The sequence below is a fragment of the Pan paniscus genome, chromosome 7 (assembly GCF_029289425.2).
Source record: "Pan paniscus chromosome 7, NHGRI_mPanPan1-v2.0_pri, whole genome shotgun sequence".
Classification (NCBI taxonomy): Eukaryota; Metazoa; Chordata; class Mammalia; order Primates; family Hominidae; genus Pan; species Pan paniscus.
Genome location: NC_073256.2, coordinates 124,069,816 through 124,092,280, shown reverse-complemented (window position 1 = coordinate 124,092,280; position 22,465 = coordinate 124,069,816). Strand labels below are relative to the sequence as shown.

General features: G+C 34.0%; 1 protein-coding gene across 9 annotated transcripts in view; it reads right to left on the bottom strand.

Moving 5' to 3' along the window:
- OXR1 (oxidation resistance 1) overlaps positions 1-22,465 on the bottom strand; it is a 489,515-nt gene that overhangs the window by 24,759 nt on the left and 442,291 nt on the right. For 7 of the 9 annotated variants that reach the window (XM_034966478.4, XM_057303073.2, XM_034966479.4 and 4 more), the window contains 3 exons: positions 20,768-21,531; positions 17,120-17,288; positions 13,929-14,091 (listed from right to left, as the gene is read on the bottom strand). In XM_034966478.4, the coding sequence (XP_034822369.1) occupies positions 13,929-14,091; positions 17,120-17,288; positions 20,768-21,531 (1,096 nt within the window). Of the gene's footprint in view, positions 1-1,968; positions 2,174-13,928; positions 14,092-17,119; positions 17,289-20,767; positions 21,532-22,465 lie in introns of those variants that run through there. The other 2 variants (XM_008975221.5, XM_008975220.5) reach the window with 2 other exon arrangements.

The following is a 22,465-nucleotide window of genomic DNA, read 5'->3' as shown; positions in this document are numbered from 1 at the left end:
GTTCTGAAATACTGGTTATTCTCTTAGAATTTTTTTTTTTTTTTTTTTTTTTTTTTTTTTCAGTTTAGAAGCATAAGAGCCCCTTGTCAGGCAAAATCTTACAGGGCTCTCAATCTACAAAGCAGGTAAAAGAACTGCTAATCCTTTTCATCCCAATTTTCTTAAGAGCTGCCTGCCCTACAGCTCCTAGAATCTCTGCTTTAAAACAAAGAAAACAACTAGAAAACTGGGACTTCAGCTTGTCTACGCAACAAAACACATCATATTGTTCTATTTCAGAAAAACTTCAAAGTCATCCTGGTGAACTACAATATGTGCCAGGGTCAAGCTGTCTCTGTACTACATGACAACTTAGTTCAGTGACCACTCCATGCTTCAACTAGTCTTCAAAATGGGAAATAATTCTACTAAACTTTCAGGGTTACTGTGAGGGTTCAATTAAATAACATATAAGTATGGGCAGAGCTAATGACCAATGAGTAGGAAGCATTCCTGCTCAGGCATGAAATAAAGTATCTGACAAAATTATATAGCCTCTCATAAGAATGAACAGAACTTGGCTGGGCGCAGTGGCCTGGAATCCTAACACTATGGGAGGCCAAGGCAGGTAGATCTCCTGAGCTGAGCTCAGGAGTTCAAGTCCAGCCTGGGCAACAAGGCGAAACCTAGTCTCTATAAAAAATACAAAAAAATTAGTGGGCTGTGGTGGTGCATGCTTGCAGTCCCAACTACTTGGGGGGCTGAGGCAGGAAGATCACTTGAGCCCAGGAGGCCGAGGTTGAAGTGAGCCAAAATCCCGCCACTGCATTCCAACCTGGGTGACAAAGTGAGACCCTGTCTCAAAAATAAAAATAAAAATAAAGAATGAACAGGCCTTGGACGTGGTGACTGTAATAAATGTAAGTGTTTGATGCACATTAATTAGATTGACCTATAAATTTCAGAATACCCACAATTTATTTTGCTTGTATTTGTAATAAACTGTATTGAAGTCTTTGCAAACTAAGAATAAATGATTATTCAAACTTCAAATAAAAAAAATGTATGAATAGCTTCATTGTTCTTGGTTTTAAAAAAAAACAACGGTGTTAACTGATTTATCTGGTAAATCTAATCACAAATTTTAAAAATTCAATCATTTCAGGTGCCTAAATCCCTCTGTGCTGATGTAACATATAAATGAATTTTGAAATTACAATTAAAAATAACACCTATTAAAATTTTAATATTTTGACACATTTAACATTTAAGGGCGGCAAGCTGCTTTGGGGGCATCTTCCAAAGTCCTTATTGGATTTTAAATCATCTACAATTAAGTAAAAATAAAATAAACATTCATAAGCAAAATATAATCCCAAATTACCACAGAAAGAGCAATGGACAATACATTTTATAACAATGTACACATACAGAAAAATAAACAAAATTCTTACAATAGTATGGTTGACTGAATTTCCTTACTAGGATATTGTTTAAAGATTTGTATTAGGTAGCATTGCCTGAAAACTTTTTGAATAGCTTAAAAAACCTTTTAGTCAGATTCTTAAAATTATACCCTTAAGTAAACAATATCATAAAAGAATCTGGTTTGAGATCCAGTCAATAATAATTAATTTACTCTGTTCTATTCAATTTATTTTCAAGCAAGAGAAAATTCTGAATATTTTTCTAAAAAGTTAAGCTAAAATAAAAAACATTAGGGCAGCAATTAAGATTTGATATCTTCCTGTTGGTGTAGAACATACAAAACACTTAATATGAAACAAAATTACAGTCCCTTATTAATTTCCCTTTTTGAAGATACTCAGAATTAACAGAAACAACTTCAAGGTACTTTGTACAATCCTAAAATTTTGTATTCTATAAATATCCTCTATGCTTAAACTTTCAGAAATTGTATAATTTTTCATAATGTCACCATGAAAAGACTAGTATATATACAAATTAAAATAATTGACTAAGATTTACCAGAGTGTATTTATGATTAATTGGTTGATGTCTTCTCCCTTTTTTCCCATACCAGAGACGAGACATTTCCTTTCCAGGGCAAATTAAGTTACATAAAATCACGTAAGAACTGTTTTCAAAAGCATTCTTCCTCTGTCAAAGATAAATTTCCAGCACTAGAGCCTTACTACAGTGACAAAACAGTTTGCTAGAGACAAAGATTTGATTGACAAGAGAGAGAGCTAATCACTAAGTAGTATCCATAGCAATGATAGTCCTGAGTGGAGGCTGTAAAGCTGGGGAGGGAAGAGAGAATTTCCCATGCTTAAGTTTGGTTGCACTGTACCCAAATGTGCAAAGAAAGGGCTCAAAACTTTAAAGATACAGAGCCTGTATTTCCAAACATCAGTACATGAATATACTAAAAGTAACCCAGTAACAAAAAAGTAGTAAATATAATTTCCAGAGGCTCTCAAAGCACATGAATGATTTTAATGAACATTTGTTCATATAGTCATAAAATTATGTTCCTTACTTACAGTTAACAGTACTATAAGATTGTATCTTTTATGTGAACATTTTTTAAGCAATAAGATGCCTTTTGTGGACTCTTCCACCCTAAAATTTTACAGAATGACTGTGTAAAAACCAAGCCAATGTGCTACAAATAAATCCTACACAAATATTCAAAGTGACCTGAAAATCCCTCTGCCTGTTACACAGTCTGTTTTTAAATTGCATTTTCTAACATCTAATTTCTTGAAAAGGTAGTTATATTCACTATGCCTACATATACTTCACTAACCAGTGATATTTTGAATATAAGCAAAGAAGTGAATTTTTTAAAGATTAAATATAAACTACAAATATATATAAACTAAAACTATCTAGAATTCAGTTTTAATTAGAGTATCAATATCATGATGATACATTTGAAAATTTCTTCCATTTTAAGGTAAAGCAGCTCCTTCCACTTCACTTTGTTGTATGCACACATGATGCCACCTTTTCACACACACACTACCTTTCTAACACGCAATACTGCATCCCAACCAAACCCCCACTCCCATCTCCTTCCTCCACATTCCAGCATGCACTCACACAGGGCACAGCACACCCCACAGTAACACCCTACCTCCCCCACATACCAGCCATTTCCCCTATTCCTCTCATTCAGCCCCACTACATTTACCCTAAAATCTCTCCCACAGTCCCTCATAGGAACATCATCATTATCTTCACACCAGGCTTAAAGTTCTCTTCTACATACAGTGCATTGTGGTCACACTCCACCCCTCCATCACAGACTCTCCTAACAACCATCAGCAATATTATATAATTTGGTGGTGGTGGTGGTGGAAGCAGCATTTTGAAAGCTTGTCATAACTTCCAGCTACATTTTCTAAAATAACAAATACGATGTGTGTTCCAAAATGAGGTTTAAATGAGATATTAAAAACAAAACCAAAAACCACCAAGCATGGCATAGTCTATTCTGTTGGTTGCCTATTCAATATCCACCCTTACAACTCCTTCCTAAAGTGGCCTTGATTTTGCTCAGGTATCCTTCCAGCCATGTGTTTCTGAGGAGGCTGGCTCTCATCTCTGGACAGAACTAGTCATTAGAGACCTAAATCAGTGGCTTTCAAGTTTTAGCCGGCATCAATATCACCTGGAGTATTTGTTATACCAGAATGCTGGGCTCCAAAAACGGTTTCTAATTAATCAGACTCAAATGGGGTCTGAGAATTTGCATTTCTAGCAAATTCCCAGGTGCTGCTGCTGCTGATGGTCTGGGAACTACACTTCAAGAAACAACAGGTTTAAGCTATTCTGAGTGTGGTTTTCTGTTTCTCGAAGTCATCCAAATTTATAAATACAGTGTCAGGCAAACATAAAATGAGCTCAGTAAGTCTCCTTCTTGCCCTTTCTGTTTTTGTAGTATTTATAACACATATTGCTAAGTCATTTAAATTTGCCTAGATATCCAAGAATTTGAAGCAGATGTCAATTGTTATTATTATAACATGATGGGATATAAAACAAAGCACTTTTGAAAACACTACCAGTTTATAAGTTGAACATAATCTGTTCTCATAATTCAGATATTCAATTTAATAATCCTTTTCCTTTACTTTATTCGAACTGAAGTTATTAAATTACCTTATATCTCTTCCTATTTGAGTTGGGAATGGTATGATAGAAGCTATAATATATAATTTACCCTACTCACTATTTATTATTTTATGCCAGGTGAGGTGGCTGTAATCCCAGTGCTTTGGGAGGCTGAGGCAGGAGGATTACTTGAGCCTAGAAGATTGAGACCAGTGTGGGCAACACAGCAAGACTCTATCTCTACAAAAAAAAAATTAGCTGGATGAGGTGGCACATGCCTGTAGTCCCATCTACTGAGGAGGATGAGGCAGGAGGACCTCTTGAGCCCAGGAGTTCGAGGATGCAGTGAGCTGTGAGTGTGCCATTGCATTCCGGCCTGGGCAACACAGCAAGACCCTTTCTCAAAAAATAATAATAAATTTAAAAATAAAGTAATATTTTAGAATTTTAATATTTAAAATCATAAACTAGTCTGTCACCCATAAATCCTCTTCTGACAGTCTATATTAGAGGTTTTTTTTTTGTTTGTTTTTTGTTTTGAGATGGAGTATTGCTCTGTTGCCCAGGCTGGAGTGCAATGACATGATCTCTGCTCACTGTAACCTCCGCCTCCTGGGTTCAAGTGATTATCCTGCCTCAGAGTCCTGAGTAGCTGGGATCACAGGTGTGTGCCACCACGCCTGGCTAATTTTTGTATTTTTTTTTTTTTGAGACAGAGTCTTGCTCTGTCGCCCAGGCTGGAGTGCAGTGGCACGATCTCGGCTCACTGCAAGGTTCGCCTCCTGGGTCCATGCCATTCTCCTGCCTCAGCCTCCTGAGTAGCTGGGACTACAGGCATCCACCACCACACCTGGCTATTGTATTTTATATTTTTAGTAGAGACGGGGTTTCACCGTGTTAGTGAGGATGGTCTCGATCTCCTGACCTCATGATCCACCCGCCTCGGCCTCCCAAAGTGCCGGGATTACAGGCATGAGCCACCGCACCTGGCCTAATTTTTGTATTTTTAATAGAGATGGGATTTCACCATATTGGCCAGGCTGGTCTCGAACTCCTGACCTCAGGTGATCTGCTTGCCTTGACCTCCCAAAATGCTGGGATTACAGGTGTGAGCCACCACGCCTGGCCTAGATAAAGATTTTTAATGGAAATGTTATAGCTCGTAACTTTGGGCTAGCAATTGAAGAATATTTTTACCAGGGAAAGCAAAACACTAGTTCAAAACTCTCCTGAGGTCGATAACAACTTTAAGATAACATAATCAGTAGTCAAAACAGACCATATTAGGCATAAAACCTGGGTGCCAAATGCTAATAAAAGAAAACATAAACAGTCTAAAAGTTTCATTTGTAACTATACAGGTTTCTCAACATAGAAATATAGTCATATATCACATAATGACAGGGATATGTTCTGAGAAATGCATCTTTAAGCAATTTCGTTTTGTGAACATCACAGTGTGTACTTACACAAACCTAAATGGAATAGCCTACCATATAACTAGGTTATACGGTATGGCCTATTACTTCTAGGTCATACCATATAGCACGTTACTGTACTGAATACTATAGGTGACTGTAACACAGTGATAAGGATTTGTGTATCAAAATATATCTAAACATAGAGAGGGTAATACATTGTACTATGATGTTATGACATCACTAAGAGACGGCTCCATTATAATCTCAGGGGACCAACCAAAATGTCATTATGTGCTGCATGACCATATTATGAAAGTCAGTACCTATCAACTAATAAATTCTAATTAAGTGTTTAATCCTTCTGATTTCTTTTTTAGATTTATTAAATTTCTTCTGGAGTTATAATTTGTAATATTATTTGATTATTCGATCAGTATTAAAAAAAAGAATACTTAAAAAAATTCCCTTTATCTGAGAAATGTGATTTCTCAATGTAGTGACTTTATACACAAAGAATTCCTTCACTTTTGGACAAAATTAATTCTATGTGGATTTTGCTGGCTAGACTGAGAAGAGATCATGAGGGTTTTGTGCGTTTAACATATTAACTCAGTTTTAATTTTGGTGTTACTTGTACCTTAATAATAATAGAAAACATATGTTTAATAAAATGAACACCAGAATACTCACTGCCTGTCAGCTTAGGAAATAAGATATTAACCAAACAAGGGAAGTCTCCTGATAAGGTGTTTCTTAAAAGTGGCAGCAATAACCACGGTTGTAGAAGTTTTCTGGGAAACCTAATGAATGATCCTGACCATAACTCTACTTAATGATAGCTGTGAAAACAGAACTGGCTCCACAAGGCAATCACCACATAGTAGTGAAAAACCAAATCCAACAATGACATAATGTGATAAATGTTATGGCCTACAATGCTAAGAACGGGTTATATATAACTAAAAGGGACAGCACTAAATACTAAAGTCAAAATGGAAAGACTATAAATTATTTTAAAAACTAAGCTGAAAGGCAGATTCTAACATATTTTGAATAATAGTATAGAGGTTTATACAGTAAGTAGTTAACATATTTACATTTATACTTAAATAATCTAAACTTCAATTATTGAGAAAATGTGACTAATGTCATGTACCTAAAAAGATACAGGTTGTTTCAAAACCCCAAAATTGTACAGAATGTCTTTTTATCAGTATTTTGGCAAAGGTGAGAAGCAAGAGGGAAGCCAGAGCAATTTTATTCAAATACGAATCATTTTAAGAATGAAAAATACTGTTACACACCCTATCAACACATAATCTTAGTAAATTCGTTCTTAAAATTTAATCAAGTAAATGTATGGGAGACTAAATAAATCAAGTAAAGTTGATTAAATAAAACCAGTTTCTTAGCTGTTTTTATTTATCATCCTAGGAGAACTGGATACTTTAATTAGGTTTGGAGTATGAAAGATACTGAAGTACATGTGGTATAAAATTAGAGATGAAAAATTTTGGAAAGCTTTCTCTGCCAGCTTTTATCCCAAAAGGATTGGAAAAGTCAATCCAAAGGAAAGGAACCAAAAAGCAATGTTAGCATAAAAAGCTCCACCTTTGAGGCCTGTGTGGTCAAGCAGCAAGACTGGCATACTGAACATGTGACACAATGAATCCTTGATTTTCAGAAAATTCTAGTATACAGCCTCTTGAAGTTGGTACTTGGGGTGGATGCTGATATTGTCCAGGGGTATGTAATGTCTCATGATAAATGATGGCAGGATAAAAGTGATTCAACTTACAGTATTACCATTTTGACTTCATGATAAGAAATTCCAAATTCATCTTTATATTACAACAAATAAATTATAAAGCTGAATGAAAAGTTTTACATGAATCTGAGCTTATTGTGGTGGTCACTCCTTTAAGCTATACTACTGGATCCTCAGGCACTTGCCAAATATATTAAATTTTAAAGGGTATTTGATGGACAAAGTTGAAGAAGACAAAGTTCAAAGATCATTGACTTACAGCCTGGTATGTTTTTTGATCTTCCTCTCCTTGTAGTATCTCTGAGTACACAACATGATGGAAGTCCTGTGGTATGTAAGGGAGCTATGACAACATCAATTGTATCTGCATAGCTGTTACTGAGGAGAAAATATGTTTTCTTAAAAATCAAGGCACAAAATGATTAAACAAACCTTTTTCCATAGTGAACCAAATTTATGTTTTTGATGCAGCAGCCCAGATGAAAGGAATATGAAAAATATTTCATATAACTTGCATGACAGGAACTCAAAAGCTGATCTATATTATAATCAATATAGTCTAAAGAGTCTTCCACAGTCTTAATATTGTATATGTTTAACACAACACCTGAAGTTGTGGCATGGTGGTATACTAGTTTTCGCACCTTGACTGCACAATGTAACTACCTAGGTAGCTTTAAACAACACTGATAACTAGGTCCTAGCCCCAATTATTCTGATTTAATTGGTCTGATTTGTGACCTTGGCAATGATATGTTTGAAAGCTCCCCATCATGATGCAAAGGTTCTGCCAAAGTTGAGTACTTGGTATGGTGGAAAAGGTATAGGCTCTGAATTAGAGATTAACCACTAAGAGAATTTTAGCCAAATAAAAAACCAGCTTAAAGAAATTATCTGGGCCAGACACGGTGGCTCACGCCTGTAATCCCAGCACTTTGGGAGGCCAAGGCAGGCGGATCACGAGGGCAGGAGATTGAGACCATCCTGGCTAACACGATGAAACTCCGTCTCTACTAAAAATATAAAAAAATTAGCCGGGCGTGGTGGCGGGTGCCTGTAGTCCCAGCTGCTCGGGAAGCTGAGGCAGGAGAATGGCGTGAATCCAGGAGGCAGAGCTTGCAGTGAGTCAAGATGACGCCACTGCACTCCAGCCTGAGCGACAGACGGAGACTCCGTCTCAAAAAAAATAAAATAAATAAAAAAATACAAAGAAATTATCTGTAAAATAAAGATGATAATCTATACTTAAGTGTATTGCTCTAGATCTATCAATCATTCAAGTGGTAGAATAATATGTTAACAGACACTATGGGGATGCAAACAGCAAATTCCAGACTGTGTGACATTCTACAGAAAAAAAATCTGATTTCTTAAAAACTGAAATAAAAAAGCAAAGCAAAGCAATGGAGGAGGAACCTACATTTAGAGAGACTTAAGAGATATTTTAACTAACTGCAGCATTTGAGAACTTAGTTGGATCATGACTCAAAAAACAAATTGTAAAAATACATACTGTACATATTACATGTATTCTAAATATTTTTATGACATTTGAATAAGTATGAACAATTGGAGAAAAGGAGGGACACAGAAGAAATAAGCTGATGAAGCTGAATGGTACATGTGAATTTGTTTTACTATTAATCTTTTATTTTTGTATATTTATTGAACAAAAGTGCGATCATCACAAAATAGCAGATGTCAATAGGCATTCTGCCTCATCTTCACCTCAGGACTTGCCTGACAATTTGTTAAAATGCCATTAGAGCACTTCCCTTTTCAGTGGAAAGGCATAAAAAAATCTGTATCAAAAAACAGAAAGTAATATTTATCACAGAACTGCAAAGCCCCACATCAAACAGTATCCTCACAACACTGGATATACTTATTGACTTCCTGTGTTGAATACTGGCAGAAATCAGGGGAAAGACTGTAATAAGTAGTTCCTTCTCAGTTATCAAATAAGGTTATCAGACCCCCAAAAGCAAGACTCATAATGCATATTTCTTTTATTTGGGTATCACACCAAAAACATAAGTTTGGTTCACTATGAAGAAAGGTTTCTTTAATCATTTTGTGCCTTGATTGTTTAAAAACATGCTTTCTTATCAATAGCAGCCATGTTGACGCAATTAATTCAGGCATAGCTCCTTTTTTTTTTTTTGAGGTGGAGTCTCGCTCTGTCGCCCAGGCTGCAGTGCAGTGGCATGATCTTGGCTCACTGCACGCTCCACCTCCCAGGTTCACGCCATTCTCCTGCCTCAGCCTCCCGAGTAGCTACAACAAGAAGCGCCCGCCACCACGCCCGGCTAATTTTTTGTATTTTTAGTAGAGACGGGGTTTCACCGTGTTAGCCAGGATGGTCTGGATCTACTGACCTCGTGATCCACCTGTCTCGGCCTCCCAAAGTGCTGGGATTACAGGCGTGAGCCACCACGCCTGGCCCACACCAAAGTACTCTTTATCATGTGGCATACAAAGTGACACTACAAAAAGAGGAAATTCAGTCCTTTACACATTGTGAGCAGATCCTTTATCCAAATACTTAGGAACTGATTTATCATTAGGAACTTTTACTCCTGACCACCTTAAAATTTGGCTAAATTTTCTTTTTCTTAGTAAATATATGTTTCTGTCTGTCTTCAATAGGACTGATCTTCAATGTTCATATTTGGAAATTAAAATTTTTTAAAATATTACGGAATTTTTCCTGCTATCCCAAGTGTACATTTTAGTAATTTGGGGTGCCATAGTTTATGAACTCTTTTAACATATTTTAGGGTACTGATATGAATAAGATCTGAATAGAGTTCATAAAGTTAAACAGTTGAAGTACTGGAAAAAATAATTCTGAAACAAGATTAAAAGGGAAGACAAACATTTTCACACTATCGCAGTAAATAGAAAATGTTTCTTGTTGTTATTGACTTGCATTGGAAGACAGAATAAAGATAAATGAATCCAATTTACAAAGATATGTTTCCTTAAGCTTATTGTAACAAATAACTTTCTAACAGAGCTGTCCTAAAATGTAAAGTATTGCCCTTTGAGGTAACAAATTCCCTTTCACTGAATATGTTTAAACAGAACAAAAAAAAAATGTAAATGACAGACTGTGGACTATTAGTTAAAATGTCCAGAATCTATGGCTTTATGAAAAAATATTTACTACAACTGATGTAAGAACTTATTTCAGGAAATAGAGCAATCTTGAAAGATTAGAAGCTTTATACCTTAATTTTAATCTACGCCCAAGTTTATCCATTAATAAATATTGAGAATGAACTATATGCCTATACAATTCTTAGTTCTGAAGATATAATAGTGTATGAAGTTGACAAATCCCTGCCTTATGACACTTACATAGGGAAAGGGAGAAAAAAGCAAACAATAAGTTTACCAAATTTATCATATACAAACTTCCCCAGTCAATGTATACATTTCTGGCTAGCAATATATTTCTGCTTGAATAACAGTCAGGGATAATAAAGATCTTTTTTAAGTATCACTAAAGCAGAATAACAGTGAGTAGAGGTGTTAGTTTAAATCTAACTGATGCCCAAGTTGGTAGCCATAACAAGTTCATCCTAAATTCTAGGACACCTATTCTCCATTCCTTTGTAGAACAAAAAAATAAAAAACATCATGGCACATTCTGAAGTACTACTGTTTTATATAAGGGCTTTAGCCAAATTCTTCCTGTTTTAAAATAAATCATGTTAACATTTAAAATTACTCTTTCACTTAAACGAGTACTCATTAGTTTAACAAACATTTTTATTTTATTTATTTATTTTTTTTGAGATGGAGTCTCACTCTGTTGCCCAGGCTGGAGTGCAGTGGCGTGATCTTGGCTCACTGCAATCTCCGCCTCCCAGGTTCAAGTGATTCTCCTGCCTCAGCCTCCCGAGCAACTGGGACTACAGGCGTGTGCTACCACGTCCAGCTAATTTTTGTATTTTTAGTAGAGACAGGGTTTTACCATATTGGCCAGGCTGGTCTCAAACTCCTGACCTCGTGATCCACCCTAGTTTAACAAACATTTTTTATTTGTTACCCTCGGCCTCCCTAGTTTAACAAACATTTTTTTAGGCACTTAGTATCCATGAGGCATAGACCTGCACTGCACAAGAGCAATATAATGTAAGATACATTACAATTGTAAATTTTCTAGACACCACATTAAAAAAGTGAAATTAATTGTATTAATATAGTTTATTTAACCTAATGTATTCAAAATATTATCACTTCAATATTAATCAGTATAAACAAACAAGATGTTTACATTCTTTTTTCTTTCCATTCTAAGTCATTAAAATCCAGTGTGTATTTTATACTACAGCTCATTTCAATTGAGACTGGCCACATTTTAAATGTTCAATGGTTACATGTGGCTAGTGGCTATAGGAAGTAGAGTATTTTACACTACAGCACATCTCAATTCAGGCACTAAATTTTCATAGGAAATACCTGACCTTAATTAGATTTAGACTGATTTAGATCATATTTAGATTTCATGAAATTTACAGTTGAAAAAGTAGATCATATATCTAAGTTATTCCTAATATATTTAAAAATTGTCCAATAATGGAACCAAGTATCAGTTTTTAATTAATAATTAAAACTAAAAATGCAGTCCCTTAGTGGCATTACATGAATTTCAAGTACTCAACAGCCACATATGGCTAGTGCTACTATACTGGATACTGCGGTAATATTTTCAGACAATGTAGCAAGGAGTTTCCAAAATTATTTTTTTCTCTTCCATTTTCTTTTGAACTGCACCAATTCCGGTCAAAGGACTGGTGAGGAGATTTATTTTTCCTTTAGAAATTATACCCTGCAGAGTCTTGCACAGAAACTGAGACAGTTCCTTTGAATCAAAATAGTCAATAGTCTCTTATTTCCAAAGTTAAGTACTCCAACCCCAATGGAGAGAAAGCTCTCAATTCCCGTTCATGACTGACAATTCTGCCATCCACCGTGCCACCCAAGCTGGAGATAACTTTATGGTTACCAGGTTGTCACTGAATCCTGTGTAATTAGCTAGCTAATACCTTTTCTTCTAGCTTTATTTCATCACCTTCCACTCTACCTTCAACTGTTGCTGCCTTAGTTAGGTACATATCTTTGATCACCTGGGCTATTTTAAGTACCTTCTAAAGCTAATCTTAAAAACACAGCTCAGGGACATAGATGTATATAATATATATATATATATAAAATACATACATATATTATATACGTGTTATATATATTATATATATTTTACATATGTAATCACCCAAGTAACCACCACTGAGAGTAACATACAGAATATCCCCAGAACGCAATAAAGTTCCCTCCTGTCCCTGAGCCACCCTGTCACAGCCCAGTATCAAGTAGTGTGATGGATTTCTGACTAGTTTTGCCCTTTTGAACTTCGTGTAAATGAAATTACATAGTATATGTTCATTTGTGTCAGGCTTCTTTTACTCAACATATTATTTGTAAAATTCATCCATGTCATTGCCTGTACCAGTAGATCTTTTTTATTGTTATTTGGAATTCTGTAAGTATTCAAAAATGTATTCATCCATTCTCCTGCTAATGAGACTTTCCAATTTGGGGCCATTATGAATAAAGCTGGTATGAAGACTGATAATGTTGGTTTAAGTATTAAAATAACCCAAAATACATGGTCGATATGTTCTTCTTTCCCTCCCTTATATTGGAGTCACAGTAGAAACTGATGCTGTATATACTACACAGAATGAAATTAGACACATTCCAAATCAGTTTGCATTTTAAACAAAAGACAAGCCATGTATACCTTCAATTACTATACATGTTAAGTGCATGCAAGATACATTCATATCACATTAACAGCCACAAACATTAACACCCAATGAATAACAAAATTTGATTACATTTATTATAACATTTTGGCATCTGCTCTACATTTTCTAATGCATCAAGAAGAGACTAATCTAGGCAACACCAACAGATATTGCCACCCTACCAACCTTGTAAGACAAAGCATGTAAAAGGTAATACGTAATCTTAAGATATATCTAAGAGGAGTTACAAAAAGTTTGTTAGTATAACTTTGACCATTTAAACAAGTTCAGTAAATTTGAGCATATAAAATTTCTACTACTTTATAAAATTAGAACCTGCTTATTTCCTTAAAATTATTATTGAAAAATTTAAGTCAAGATAATGCTTAGGTCTGAAACATAGAAAGGAGTAGTAATTTGTATAGATGCTATGCAAATACTATGCACAGATGTGTTAAATGACTGCCGTACCTCCTCCATGAAGGAGATGAAATTAAAACAAATCAGATGTGAAATCGATGTTTTATGAAAATTAATATAACAGCAAAATTAAAATTATTTCCTTCTTTGCCATAATGTTAATCTTTCCTAAACTAAATATTCTATAAGACACTCAATAAAAGTCATTTTATTGCTAGTGGGTTTTCTAGTATTTTAAAGCAAAAGCAGAATGACAAATATAGTATTAAAGTCACTATTCAGATTCATTCAATAACCACAAATAAACACGGATAGTGAACCTGACCTTTAAAAAAATTCCTCTTTTGTGGAAACATCACTTATACTTTGTACTACCATAAAGCTATAAATTCATACAAACTAAAAAGATGACTAAAATCTTCATATTTTTCTCCTTACCTCCCATTCTCTGGCTGCTGCTTGATTACTAGAATCCTCAATTGTTTCAGACTCCTCAATCTTTTTTACTACTATAAATCCAGGTTCTCTGGTATATTCGCCAGTATCTTCTGCATATATTTCTGGACTCCACTGAATGAAGAAGGCATACAAGTGATCTGTCCTGTTAGGAGAAGTGACTATTAATATACCTAGTATTCTGTGCTGCCAGAATTACAAAATTATATTTGTAAAATATCTTGATAAATCTTGAAGACTTAAAATATACACAAAATATATTGTTTTATATTAATATAAAAGGTCTACTATCAGGAAGGCATTAACTTAAAAATTTTATTTGGCTATATTCTGTCAGGTTGTTCTTTAGAAAACCAAATTAAGATTTTCCTTGGCATGTGTTTGACTAATTCAGATGCTGTATATTATAATGCTTTTCTTCTTTAAAGACACTAGTGATGGAAAAGGAAATTAGATACACAACTTTGACCTCATTCCTACAATAATCTAATGATCTAAAATACAAGTAAACAATTTATTAATGGCCTATTCTGAGACATTACATAGAATTTTCCAAGTTAATAGAAATGTAATGTCCTTAAATTTTAAATGATACTAGGAACATACAGTGTTGAGAGACAGATGATCTAATCTTAGAAATCTCAGGTTCCCCTTTTCAATGTTTTGTTTACTACACTAAAGCCAGTTGTTACATTCCCTGATAAACGTATTTGAGAGTCACACATACATTTCAAATATCTATGTTTTATTGGTTTTAATTAACATGTTTTTGAAAATTGATTATATAACTTTCAGCTAACATATACCAGTTAATAACCATGGTTCTAGAAATTATATTTTCAATATAATAATTTTTAAAATTGCCATTCTTTACGTGGCAGCTAACATATTTAAAAGGTGCTACATTTTATCTTTCAATGTAACATCTTACCTTTTTATCAATTTCTCACTATCTATGCAGCAGTTTTCCTAAGTTTTATGTCTACAATAAAGATCAGAATCCTAATAATACTAATTTGTAATGAATATTAACCAAGATAAAAGAATGAATATTAAAATAGGGAATTCCATGTAAACATTAAAACCAAGAATAATGAGAAAAACTAAATTTTTATGTCCATTTTAACTAAATATAGTTACATTTCTCATTGTAGTGATTTCAACATCACTGGAACGTTTGAATATCAGGCTCTGTCCCTTTGAGGTATTCATCAATTATGCAAATCATATTTTAAGATTAAGCCAATGTTGTGGAAGACACACATTGTACTTACTCTATATATGGTGGAGTGGGAAAAGGGAAAAGAGCATTATCATTTTATGCCTAAAAGCTGTAGTCTTCCAAAGCAACATACAAAGATTTTCCAAGAGGTACACAAACGTGTAAGATGGTGCTAAGGGAATCAATTCGCGTATCTCCAATTTCCATATGTTACTCTTTGCTCATAATAATCTGCCTAAAAACAGTATGGTCAAGATATTTTACAGATTTCCTGTTATCTGCTTTCACTAAAGCACTTTTTCTAATTTATAAAAGAAGGGCATATCTTCACCTATTCAGAATTTACAATGGGATATGCCCTACAGTATAAAAACTTTTAGGCTGCCCAAGATTGGTGTTGAGACAGGAAATGATTATAAAGACTGGGTAATAAGTCCTTCTGTATGTCAGGTTGTTTCTCATTAATTGATTTCCACAAAACTGAAGGAGTTTTCAATGGAGTTGTTCACTGATGATCACTAAAAATATTGTGACAAAAATGATTAATTTTTGGAATTATATAGAAACAAGTTTAAATAATTGAATGACATTATTAAAATGAAACTCTCTTCAGTCTCACTGACTTTTCTATGAACAAAGCTTCTCAGTACTTATAAAGAAAAATAAAAGGGAGAGGCAGAACTGATGCTGAGTCCTATCTCATCCTTTCAATGAAACATATTAATCTATCAATGGATATAGGAAAGGTCTATCTATCTCCTTAAGACAGGCATTTCCTATGATATTTTACTTTTTATGTGTAATACCTTTGCTCAGCAGTATCTTTTCAAGTATGTTAGTGTAGCATTATCTTAGAAGTAGAGATAGTATCTTACTGTCTAGCAAAGGGTAACCATGCTTACTGTCCGTTATAAAAATTCAGGTTCCCTAAACTTATGGTTCCTCTTCTGTAAAATAACCCCAGGTATGTGCAGCTGTCACTTGGCCTTCTTCACATCCTTTGTGGGAAAGGAGGTACAGAGAAATCACACAATTGCTGATGCTCTGATTACTGCTGTTGTACAGATGTTTGTGCTTTCTCCCAGCATGCACCAAATGGAGGCAGACTAAGTTGTTGGCTTGCAGGTAGCCTAAAACCTTAAACCCTTTACTATTTTTACAAAAGTCACAGAAAATGTTAAAATAAATGCAATTTCAATATACACACACACAGATATGTAAATGTGTTAAGTATATGTAGTTTGTTGCAAAGAACTATAATGGGGATAAAAATATAGTACCTTGTAATGAGTTTGTGTGAGGTGGTATTATGGAAATACAAGTTTAAAGAGAAAAAGTAATGATGCAATGTCTAACTGTTAAAGTAATTTTAAGTGAATAATAGTACAGGGAAAGTTGTTATAATGTTTCAGTTCTACTGGGTATAAGTAACACTATTTACTTAAAATGTAAAAATTGACAAGATAGTACAATAGACATCTTTTACAACCGCTTAAAACTTATGATGAAAAATTTAATTGTGCAAAGGGTACACACAAATATTGTGAAGACCACTACATCCTTTTAGTAGCTAATTTAGTGTCACGTATATAGAAGATATTTAATATTTGAAGAATTTTTAATATAAAGGAATTATACACCATTAGCTGCCTTCAGGAAGGAGCTATATCAAATAATATTTTGATGAATCTTCTTGCTCCAAGGTATCTTAAGTCTCTTTACTACCCAAATTGGATATTTGTTCACATTTTTAAATAATAAACTACAAAAGGGAATGCAATTAAAAATGGGGCAAATTATAAAGTAGGGGCAAAATGGTTTCAAATAGACATTGTCTGCTTTTAATCATAAACTATGTTTCAATAGTTTATCATTGGTATTTTGACACACAAAATAATTTTAGTTCAAAGAATCTCAATAATGCTCTCAAGGTGTCGTATGGGTTTTTTACCTTTCTTGTGGCACAGCAAACCAATATTCATGTTTCTTATCTCTCTGTGCATACTGTTGCATTGTAGCACTTGCTTGAGATACAAACGTTTTCCTCATTGGTTTTCCAACTCTGAGACACAAGAACTTATGTAATCGATGCCTTCGCTTTTCTTTTAAAAGTGCAGAACCTAGAATTGAGATGCAAACAGTGTTTATTCAATTCTCACGCACCAAGTTTAGGTAGTTTAGGTAACTTTACCTTCAAAATTCTGACAAATAGTTACAGAATAAAACCTCACTTTAGTGGTGCTAAAGTACATTTTCTTAATTTATATTTTTTTTCCTTCAAAGGTAAAGTCACAGATACAACATGACTAAACTTAACAAAAGAGCCAAGTTAATGAACAAAAATTATGTCTAAGGACATTAAGAAAAAAATGTAAAAGTTTCAGAAACGTTGTTACATTTTCAACACCCATACTAAAGCAATCATATATATACACACACACATAGTATATATATAATTTTCTACATATTCTCTATCAGTCTTTTTGAATGACATCTAAATAACTGTAGAAGTTTTAAAGGTATACTTAACATGGTTGTTTCAGACAAAAATTTAATGAAGTTTCTAATGCTTTTACATGTATACAAAATTGTAATAAAACAGTCAATAATATGTTAGATTCTGCCACCTGCTTGGACAGTTAATTAAGAACGAATTAGTTCTAACTCTTTCAACCAGAGGTGCTGATAGAGTATACTGAGGGTCTGAATATATAGGTGAATTTAGGAACCCAGACATTGATTAGCTTACCAAGGCAGCACACTGGAGGAAATAGCACTTATAGTCAGGAGACCTGGGTACTCATCATGGCTTTTTCTGTGCAGTATTACACAAGGTAGATAATCTATGGGAACCCCACTATTTTCATGTGGTTAAAACGATGAGCTTTCACCATTCTTCTCATAATTGGACTAGACACTTTTATATTTATTACATAATTTTATTATAAAGTCATAAAGATCAGAAAGTTTGAATATTTCTCTATTACAGAATATTAAGTAACTTAAAATTACTTAAAACTAATTATTCCGAAAAAAGAAGAAACCAAATGGTAACAGTTTAGAGATGACTGTTTAAAAACACCTATCAATTTTTGTCCTTTTAATATTTGGTTATAATAACCTCCCCTAACCCCATTAAACCCCCAACCCCCACAACAAAATTAGTCCACCACATCATCAGCTTAAACAGATTATTTTATCTTTTTCAAAGTTTTTATAATGTAAGGTAACTATCAGATGTAGTCAAAGATGCAGTCAAAGATCTTCAAAATATAAGGTAACTATCAGATGCATTTTCTGTCTTTGATGTTTTGAAGAATACTGGGCAGCATTCTTTAAAATGTCTTAACAATACAGATTGTTAATAACAACTGGATGTCTTAATAAGCAAATGGTTAAATAAATTTTAGGGCCTTTAAAGCCATGTTTTCAAAGAACTGTAATCACATAGGAAAAGGTTCATGACATAAAAAAGCAGGATACAACAGTATAGTATAATCTTGATTTGATGTAAATAACAAATTAACACGTATGATTTTGTTCTATAAGACAGACAGATATATTGAATGTTAACAATGATCATCTCTGGGTGATGAATTCCAGAAGATTTTTATAAATTTTCTAGAATCTTCCTATGTTTGCCAAATGTTCTTTACTGAACATGCATTAGTTTTGAATTAAAAAAATATTACAGAAGAAAAATATTAAATCTTTTATAGAACTTGGTTCAAGTATTAATATATGAATTATTTTAATATCTACTGAACACAGCCCTTAGGTCTTCAGGATATCTCAACTGCATGATGAAAAGAAAATTCAGTATTTTAAAAACTGACCCAAATCTTGTGTACTGCTGCAGGGAAGGTAAAATGGTGCAGCCACTATGGAAAACAGTACGGAGGTTCCTCAAGAAATTAAACATAGAGTTACCACATGATCCAGAATTCCACTCTGGGAATATACCCAAAAAAAACTCAAAGGAGGGATTCAAACGGATATTTGTACACTAATGTTCAAAGCAGCATTATTCACAATAGCCAAAAGGTTGAAACAACCAAAATGTCCAGCAACAAATGAACAGACAAAATGTACACACATACAATGGAATATTATTCAGCCTTAAAAAGATAGGAAATTCTGACACATATTACAGAATAAATGAACTTTGAAGGCATTATGTCAAGTGAAATAAGCCAAACATCAATGGATAAATATTGTATGACTCCACTCACATGAAGTATCTAGAGTAGTTAAATTCAGAAACAAAGTAGAATGTTGGTTGCCAAAAGCTATGAGGAAGGGAGAAAAGCAAGTTACTGGTTTTTGTTTTTTATTTTTTTGTTTGAGACAGCATCTTGCTCTGTTGCTCAGGCTGGAGTGCAGTGGCATGATCATGGCTCACAGCAGCCTCGACCTCCTGGGTTCAATCAATTCTCCCATCTTAGTCTCCCGAGTAGTTGGGCCTACAGGTGTGCCCCATCACCACATGTCTGACGAATTTTTGTAATTTTTTTTTGTAGAAACAGGGTTTTGCCATGGTGCCCAAGCTGTTCTCCAACTCCTAGGTTCAAGCAATCTGCCTGCCTCAGCCTCCCAAAGTGATAGGATTACAGGCGTGAGCCACCATGCCTGGCCAACTTATTGTTTAAGGGGTACAGAGTTTCAGTTTTAGAAGATGAAAAAAGCTCTGGAAATGGACAGTAGTGATGATCTGCATAACAATGTGAATGTACTAATGCCACTGCATTGTAGATATAAAAATGCTTCAAATAATATATTTACGTTACATTTTACCATAATTTTAAAAAGTTAAATGGTAAATTTTATTTTATGTATCACAGCAAAACAAAAATCTTTGAATTTAAAAAATGAAAGAAAAGTTCACATGTGAATGGACTAGTCTGGGATAAACATTCTAATAGAATATCAGAAATGTTAGCTAAGTTAGTAGTTATACCCCATTTAACCCATAATTTATTAACAGAAGCACAGTATATTAGAAATAAAAGACTGAAAATAGTGTAATTTTCAGAAGTAAACAGTACCAGAAAACTGACAGATAAAATAGTGTTTTTATTTGTCCTGAGGGCAGGTTTTTAAAAGAAAATAATTAGATGATGATGATGAAACTTCTCGATACGTGGAAGAATTCTGTAAGTACACTTTTAGGTTTAACTGTACATTTTATAAAAGATGGGATTACAACTTTGGCAATTAAAATGTTATATATGAAAAAAGACATTTTTAATGGTAACACACCAAAAACTTTTTAAGAGAAAATGGAGTGATCAAAGGTATTATACAGCTTTTGTGCAATTTCTCAAGAAATAAATTGTTTAATGATACGATGTAGTGAGCCAAGAATGTTTACACATGGTGGGTAGCAATGATGCTCATTATGTGTACAATCCACCTGTGGGATAAGAAAAGACAGTAGACACTGGAGACTGTATATACTTGTCCCCAGAGAATCACCAGTCAAGGGTCACTCACTTATCCTTCAGGTTGCCCTAAGGTACAGCGGCTTTTGAGTCAGTGAGGAAAGACGGAGACACCATACAATCGGATGAACTAACTTTATTTACTCTATAACACTTACTTTCTATGTGTCCATCAGCAGATGTAATTTTATGCTTAGCTTCTTTTTGTGACACTTGTTGAATATTTTCCCTTTGCTGTTTAGTTTGTTGCATAGTATGGGTTTTCCAAAGTTTGCGTAGCTCTTCTGCCTCTGTCTGTGAGTCCTGATTTTGCTCCTTTCCTTGTTTTCCTTTGTTAACACTTTGCTTTTGTTTAAATTCTGCTGTTTCCCCACAAGGCATATTTTCTTTTTGACTCTCTTCTTGGTGTAACGAATTCTCATGAAGAAAAGAATCCTGGTCTGAATTACCTTTTATACTTGTGCTGTCTTCTTTAGGACCTGATATTCCTTGAAAGTTATCTGCAATCTGATCTTCCTTAATGGCCATTTCAAGATTATTTAAATCAGTTTTGTGACATAAAGTCCCAACTTCATTTGTAGAATGTTCAGTATCAGATCTTAAGTGACCAGGAGTACCAGCAGATTCTGATTTGACTGTCAGACTTTCTACTTCAGCCTGATTGACAGTTTGCACAGATTCTGATGACGCACCAGAAGATTTATCTTGTCGCAGTTCATCTGAAGATACAAGCTCCTCTCGTATAGGGGAAAGTTCTGATTCTGTGAACACATCTTCAGAAAGAGACTCCTCAGTGCTCCTAGGAGCAGTGCTGGCACTATCATTACCTGCATCTCGGATTCTTGAGTCTATTTCCTCAGTGTTACTTCCTGTCATTTTCTTTGAATGGCAGAAGTCCCTTCCTGATAGCTGATCTATGTCTCTGTCATTAAACAAAATTAAAAATAATTAGACTTTTAAAATTGTGGTATTTTACTTTTCACACACTGAACACAGAATTAGTATCACTAAAAAGACTTTTTAACAAAAGGATGTAGCACGTATCTCCAAAGAATATAAAAAATCTGATTTATTCAATATGACCAAATAATTAACCTTATAGACCAAGTAATTCTATAAATCAAGTAATTAAGTCAAACTTTTATATCAATTGCTTAATATTTAGGAAATATCAAAGTAAGATTTCCTTGCAAGTAATCTACTTGAAGGGAACTTGATGACATAAACCCTGGGTAAAGCTGTAATTCTAAACTAAAATTTACTCACTGATGGAATATGGAAAATAAACAGAAATGTTTAATTAAAATTTTAAATCTCCCAATAAAGTAAAAATAAACTGATTTCCATAGATACACACACACACAGTGCTTATTTACATTCAAATAGAGCTTAAATTAAAATATATGGCTCAAATGTAAGGCTTAAAACCAATCTGAATAGAACTCAAGCAAAATTATTTAGAGAAAATCTTCAGGCTAACAACTATACTCTTTAATACCTCTAAGAGAACTTGTTCAGGTGAAAAGTTTAGATACTAGACAAATGAATGGTTCATAACTGGGTCTAGACTTTCAGATTTAATGACATTTGTATATGTAAACACTAATGTTCAAAAGTTAAGTTCTGGAAAGAGGGAGTGTAAACATCTATACCATGAAATGTAAGTTGCTAATTTAAAATGATGGTTACAAGAAGTCTGTGATAAATGAAAATTATATGAGTTCTTAATGAAAAAAGTATTAACATTTATACATACATAGTTTGAGAACCATGTAAAATATGCTGAAAAGGAAAGATTGTAAAGTAAGTCAACACAAAAATAATTGGCTATCTCTGAATGGTGAAGCTGGGTAACT